The sequence below is a fragment of the Seriola dumerili genome, unplaced genomic scaffold (genome assembly GCF_002260705.1).
Source record: "Seriola dumerili isolate Sdu_G_001 unplaced genomic scaffold, Sdu_1.0 BDQW01000122.1, whole genome shotgun sequence".
Lineage (NCBI taxonomy): Eukaryota > Metazoa > Chordata > Actinopteri > Carangiformes > Carangidae > Seriola > Seriola dumerili.
Genome location: NW_019174377.1, coordinates 696,668 through 704,024, shown reverse-complemented (window position 1 = coordinate 704,024; position 7,357 = coordinate 696,668). Strand labels below are relative to the sequence as shown.

Genomic DNA, 7,357 nt, shown 5'->3' with positions numbered 1-7,357 from the left:
AATTCCCTTAATTCATATCAAAATACAGCTTCCAAGAGCCACAAACCACATAGAAACTTAAATATTAAGTTAATAATCCATCTACTCAATGAACAACCACAATTCTGAGTGCCTGTGCTAAACTTAAATCTGTCAGTGAAACCACGCAATAAGGCTGAAATCCACTTCAGATTTGTCCTCTCAGATCAAAGTGCTGAGTGTTTGCTCGGGGATCAAATGGAGCAGCAAGAGGGCAACAACAGTGATTCTGTGGAAGGATTAAAACACCCATTAATTAAATATATTCCTCTGCAAACTGCTCCTGAATTTTAAGACCATGATGCAAACGTTAATACTTGCCACGGTTTGTCACTCTATTCATCAGTGATTCTCTTTGAGGATTATTGTTGGGGACGCCTCTAGGGTGTGTAGCTTAAACTTGGAAAACAACACATTTGGCGGGGAGTCCCGCTGTCAAATAAAAAAAGTGTGAATCTCTGGAGAAGACTGGCAGGAAAATCAGGGAAAATGAGACTGAAATGAACAATCACTTGTGACTATTAAATCTCTGTTTAAGGACAGTTGAAGTGATTAAATATTCATTATAGGACAATGTGAGACAGTTACCAAAATGACAATGACAATGACAATAACACCAGGCAGTGAGAAAGTTGAACATGAATTCCACTAATTTATTTTCCTCCAAAAAGGCCAGAGTTCTTATAAAAGGCACTTCATTTCCCTTGACCTTTTAATAAATGCATCTAAACAACAAAACTGATAAGAGCCAAGGTTAACTTTAAATTAAATATATTTACAATAAATAAAACATTTATACAGATTTATACAGCTAATCATGCCACTTTCAGGGAGGAGGATAGACTAATATTTCCCAAGATGCCTCCCATATAACAGTCTTTTTTTTTTTGCTTCGCAAACACTGGGCATGTCTACTGCACAGAACACTATGAACAGAAAAATATGGGTAACAATACTGAACATTTCCCTTTATGCACTGAATACTGTTTATAGCTAGTTTCTCATAGTGATGCCTGTACCTGTGTGTCCCTTGGCAGCAGCAGAGGAGTAACTGACAGTTCTATTCAACCACTCTTCTTATAAAGTCTTTAGCAGCTCCTTACACAGGGTGTGTGTGTGTGTGCGTGTGTGTGTGTGAGAGAGAGAGTGTGTGTACTTGCGTTTGGCAGTGTGAATGTGTGTGTCCATGCATGCTCCCTCTCAGACGTGTGTGGGGTTGTCTGAGTGCAGGTCAGTCTTAGCCGTGTGCAGAACCACAGCAGGAGATTTGTAGTGGCAGTGTGTGCTGCCGCAGCTCACACCGCTGCACGGTTTCCTACTACTAGTCCTGTCCGTCAGCTTCCTGCTGCACAAGCCCTGCCAGGTCTGCAGGGTCTTAGAGCTCCAAACCCACACCCCGCTGGTGATGCCCACCACCAGCGACATGAAGATCTTCAGCATGAACACGGCCACAGTGGGCACGGACGTCTGCAGCGAGCAGTCGCTGCTGTGGCCATTGAACGAGCCGCACTTCATCTGCAGCCCCCTCAGCTTCCAGTAGTCCATGTTGAGCCTCTCGTAGAAGTAGCAGACTATGACGCAGGTGGCCGGCACCGTGTAGAGGATGGAGTAGATGCCGATTTTCACCATGAGCTTCTCCAGCTTTTCTGTGTTGGTGCCCTCCGTCTTCATCACCTTGCGGATGTGGAAGAGAGCCACGAAGCCTGTGAGGATGAAGGAGGTGCCGATGATCAGGTAGCAGGAGAGAGGGATGAGGACGAAGCCGGTGAGCGCCCCAGAGTCCATGCTACCTACATAACACAGCCCTGTCAGTTCATCCCCAGCCACCTTCCTCATTGTGAGGATGAGGATTGTCTTTAGAGCAGGGATGCCCCAAGCAGCCATGTGGAAGTAGTTGCTATGGGCTTCAATGGCCTCATGGCCCCACTTCTTGCCTGCAGCCAGGAACCAGGTGAGGGTGAGGATGACCCACCAGATAGAGGAGGCCATGCCAAAGTAGTAGAGGATGAGGAAGACGATGGTGCAGCCTGTGGACTCCAGCCCCTCCTGGATAATGTACAGCTCACCATGCTCCCGGTCGCAGGCTATGTTCTCAGCGCCAGCCACCGAGCGGATGATGAAGGCCACAGAGTAGACATTGTAGCACATGGAGAGGAAGATGATGGGCCTCTCTGGATACTGGAAGCGGTGAGGCTCCAGAAGGAAGGTCAGGACAGTGAAGGCAGTGGAGACGAAGCAGAGGATGGACCACACTGTCATCCAAATGAAGGCAAAGTCCTTATCCTGTCTGGACCAGAAGACGTCTACAGCAGGGGAGCAGCGTGGTGCACAAGACTGGCTCTTCTCCACAAACTGGAACTTGTCTGGGTTCTCACAGGAGCCCATGCTGCCCGGTGACCGGCCAGTACTGGTGCCCGTTTGCCTGGGCCGAGGGGGCACTGGAAGCATGCCTTCACCTTTCTTGCCCTCTGTCCTGGTTTCGTTCTCGGGGGCCTCCATGCACAGAGCGTTGGGGTCGTTTCTGGTGGGCAGCTTGGAGCAGTCGAGGGAGTCCGGCCAGGTGTAGCTGAACTTCTTCATGATGGGGGCACACCTCTCCCTGGCCTGCTCACACATGGGTCTGCAGGCGGGGATGGAGGTCGACACTTTGTCCGTGCACATGGGGGCGTAGAGGGAGCAGAGGAAGAAGCGGAGGTGCACATCACAGCCGTAAGCCACCAGAGGGGAAAACTCGTTCAGCTTGATGGCAGCCTCCTTCTGGTCGTCGTGGTCCATGAAGTTGGGCATCCGGGTCAGGTTGTAGCCGATACCCTCGCACATGGGGATCACGATGGGCTCGCACTTGGCCGGTTTGCCTCGCTCCAGGTCGTAGGAGCCTATCTCAAAGCTGGAGCCAGATATCACCAGCAGACACCACAGGAAAATCACCACCTTTAACGGACAACCGTCCATGCTCATTCTTTTAGAGAAAACTGAGGTCTGTGTTTTAAAAACAACCATGAAAAACAGGTAAAAAACACTGGGTCGGTTACTGAGAGATCCCCGCTATTTCCCCATGGCGAAGGCAGGTCCAAATTTTGCCTTTACCGTCACCGCTCCGTTAGAAAAACACTCCAAAAAAACAGCTGCACACAGACACTGGCACACTGTCTGATGATTTAGCGTTGAATTAAAACGATTAATCCCACAGACAGGCGAGATGAAGGTCCGTAACTACAACGTGACAGTCGGAAACTTTGACAAACAATGGAGGAAAATCATCAAAAGCAAACACCGAGAGCTGAGTGTAAATCCTCAAACCGACCGTCAGTGACCGCGGATAAAAAGCAGATATCAAAGCGGCTGTTTGTGCCGCTTGTAGCGGGTCCAGGGAGCTGTTTAGACGGCCTGTCTGTCTGTCTGTCGGCTCCAGCTCTTCGTCCTCCGCTTTCGGGCTCGACACTGAAGTTTGAGAGCCGCTCAGTGGGACTTCAGTCAAGGAGAGACGGGGAGGAGGGGGCGGGGGTGTGGGGAGTAAGGGGGGGCTCCGAGACGCTCACATTTCAACCGGAGCAGCACACAAGGAAAATTATCAGACAGATGCTGGAGGATGGTCAAATACCTCTGACATTTCTGCCCTGAATAGTACTCTGAGACCGCGTACTAGAGTAAAAGTAGAAACACCACAATGTAAAATATTCAATTACAAGTAAAGGTGCTACATTCATGATTTAAATCAAGACAAATTAGCAGCAAAATGTACCTAAAGTAGTCAGTCAAGTGCTGTACACATTTCAATTGTGTGTGCACTTAACTTATTTCCATTTCATACATAAGCCTATACTCCACTACTAGGAACATGCTGTACTTTTTACTACTTTAGATTTGACAACTGTAGTTACTTTACAAATTAAGAGTTTACTACTTGGACATTGATATCAGTATAATGCTATATTTCTCTGCATAATGGATACTTTTACTTTTGGATATTTTTTGCTAATACCCTACATGTTTACTTAAATAATACTTTGAATACAGGATTTCTAATTAAATATTTTTATAGTGTGCTATTGGTGCTTACACTGTGAATTCCTCCACCACTGCTCTTTCAGCAGAACAGCTTCACTGACTTATCATTACTCATACAAAGTGGTGGAAGAAGTGGTCACATCTTTTGCTAAGGTGAAGTAGAGATATGTAAAAACTACTCCACAACTAAAAGATCCTGCATTCAAAATTATACTTGAGCATTAAGCAGGACCAGATTAACCTGCTACATTTCCCTGGGCAAAAATGAACAGTGGGCCCCAACTCACCCCCCTTACTGTGTGTTCGCCATCTTATAGATTGATTAAATGCAAAATTTGTGTAAGAATCTACAACATGTAAGCATGATATCAGCTGTAAAAGCTAATGTTAAAACAAGTGAAAAAATTAAGCTTTTCAAAGTGTGCGCTGCAGAGCAAGAGGTGCTGTTGCCACTCAGGTCCTTTACCATTTACTTTTATGTATGAAATTAGATTTTTTTTATGTATTAAAACTAGGTAAAAATGCAGGTCCTTCAATGTATAATATTTGTTTCAACAAATGACTATGAACTAATTTCTGCACGGTAAATTTGGAGCATTTTGAGGCCATTGCCAAGTATTTATAGTTAAAGTACTCATTATGCACCCCCTGTTGTTGTTTTGTAATATCAGTGGATACTACATACATTCATGCATCAGTAGGTTCCAGATGGACCTAATTTTAACAACTTTATATAGTGTTAGGCAAAATTATATATAGCAATACATAAATATTTATAACCTCATCTCACATTTTGTACATAAACTGTTCATGTGTAAACTGAAATGCAGTGAAGTATTAAGTAGCATAAAATAGAAGTATATAAATACTGTAAGTAAAAACACCTCTAAATTGTACATACAGCGCTCCAGTAAACATTCTGTTATTTTCCACCTCTGCAGAGGTAGTATAATTAGCATTTTAACGTGTAGTATATTGTTGAGCAGTTAAGTTTACTGTATAATAGTGAAGTACTGAAGAATATTAAAGAGGCAACAACTTTCCCCTCTGGATCCATAATAAGAAATCTTCCACTACAGCTTTGAGTCAAACATTGAGTAATTTATTTTACTCCAGTAGGCTATGACTGGTGAAATCGTAAAATGATAGTCCCACGGGCGTTTTCCTGTTGCTGACTCATAATTACTCTTTCACCATTTCTGCTAATGTTTTCATGTGATATAATATGAAACTTTATTGAGCCCTGTAGGTCAGTTCTTTTAAAAGCAAAAAGCTCCTGCAGCTGGTAGGGGTTTCACTGCCTTGCTAACAGGCACTTCAGCGGAGGCAGGTGCCTGAGGGTGGAGCAGCTGAAGAATGGTCTCTCTAAAAACACAGAGATACATGAACACCATGAATCCATAAATAGGGTGATTTGCATTGGCATGATCAAAAAAGACAAAGCAGTGCACAGAATCAGGCATAACATGCAACAAATGAATGCAAGAGGGATTGTACTGAGCAGAGGACTATTGTTTCCATCTAGTGGCTGAATGGGGAGAGCCTGCAGCCCCACAGCTGTTGCACTGAGCATTTGATCTTTTCTCAAACAGGGGTGGAACTCAAGGATTTTGGCCTCTCGCCCTGCAGGACTGAATTGGCTGTCAACTGCATACTATCTCTATTAGTCCCTGTGTTAAAACTCTTTCTGGTGAAGGCAGTTTTGCATTTGTCTGGCCTCAGAACAACTTGTTTGTAATTTTCAGATCAATGCTAATAACACACTGAATATGTTGAGAAGTAAGAACGTTGCTGTGGCCTCTTGCATGTGGCCTAACAAAAGATGCTATAAGTAAGTTTTCTCTGCTGCCAACCATATAGTTTCTTGCTGGGAGTAGGTGGTGGTGATAATGGTGGCTTGCTACAGTGACTCATTATCTCAAAGTAGTATCATGATACAGGACAGGCTAGGGCTAGCTGGTTAGCATGCTAACTTCAGCAGAAGAAAAGAAGTGATAGAAATAGAAGCAGAGTTAAATTTGTCTTTGCTTTCTATCGCTGGAAACAGCTCTTGGCGAATAAAGCAATGAAGTTTGATGCTGAACTCGAGTAAACAGCTGTTGATGCTAACATTACGTTGCTGGTTAGCTTAGCCTACCATAAAGATAACAGCTAGCCTGGCCCTGTCTGAACGTAACAAAACCTACCAACACCATTGAAGCTCACTAATTACATGTAAAACATGAGAAATTAAAAAATCCATCTCATTTACTTAATTTGCATAAAAAAAGAGTGATAAAATAGCAATTTGTTTTTTACTGTGGGTTACGAGCTATACTATGTCTTAGCAGTGAAACCTAAAATTTTTGTTTTTATTTTATGAATAATTTTTTGTATGGATTCAACAAACATGATGAATGTGTTAATTTGTGAGCTCTGAATGGAGTGTGCAGGCTAGATGTTCCCCCCGTTTCCGTTGTTTATGCTAAGCTAAGCTAACCAGCTGCTAACTCTAGCTTCATATTTATCTGACAGATATGAGAGTGATATCAACCCTCTCTTTTAACGCTCAGCAAAAAAGTGAATTTTTCTTCAAAATGGCGGCCCATTTCTTTAGCTGTATCAAATAATATTTTGATCTTGTCCAATGAGGTGTGAAAATACTGCTGCTTAAATACTGCACTTTGTACGATCAGACTGTAAATTTACCCTTGCTTTATGAAAGGAAATCTCCTCATCTTATGCTTTCTAGATGACAAATTGAGCTAGATGAAGGCTGTGTGTGCAGCTTTATCTGATCTGGCGTCAGGTAGAAAAAAACAAAGCCTCCAACTTCAAATTAAGACCGATCGAGCGGGGGAGGAAATACATTCCAGGCTCCGAGATGATATCTTATTGTACGTCAGCGCTGAGGGTTTTGGTGAATCAAACAGAAATGCTTTGACTGAAGTTCCATTACTACTCAGCAGCCTCTCCACTTTAACATTTTCAAGTTCACACTTCAAAGGCAAGGGGTCATTGGAGAGGGCCAGGAGAAGCCTGAGTGTGCCCTTAGAAGGCCTCAGATTATTATCAGAGAGATATGTCTCTCCAAGGTAAGAAGCACATATCAAGATGTATTAGTATCCAAGTCACAAAGCCTCTTAAGGTGGGAACACTAGTGGATCAAGGTTTGACCCTCAAAGCAGTTTGGATTATAGTTAAGTGACCCTCAGTCTGTATCTGTGAGTGTTGAACTACTAACAATAACCCTGAAAAGCATTGATTGTTTTATTCGCTCAAAAACTTATTTTGCGTAACTTAAAAGAATAGTTTGACACTGAGAAGACTGATACCACTTTCATATTTGTGT

General features: G+C 43.4%; 1 protein-coding gene across 1 annotated transcript; it reads right to left on the bottom strand.

The window, feature by feature from the left end:
* Window positions 1-597: 597 nt before the first annotated feature.
* fzd9 (frizzled class receptor 9) lies at window positions 598-3,445 on the bottom strand. The gene has a single exon (XM_022748560.1). The coding sequence runs from the start codon at window positions 3,016-3,018 to the stop codon at window positions 1,219-1,221; it is 1,800 nt and encodes a 599-aa protein (XP_022604281.1). The 5' UTR covers window positions 3,019-3,445; the 3' UTR covers window positions 598-1,218.
* Window positions 3,446-7,357: the final 3,912 nt, after the last annotated feature.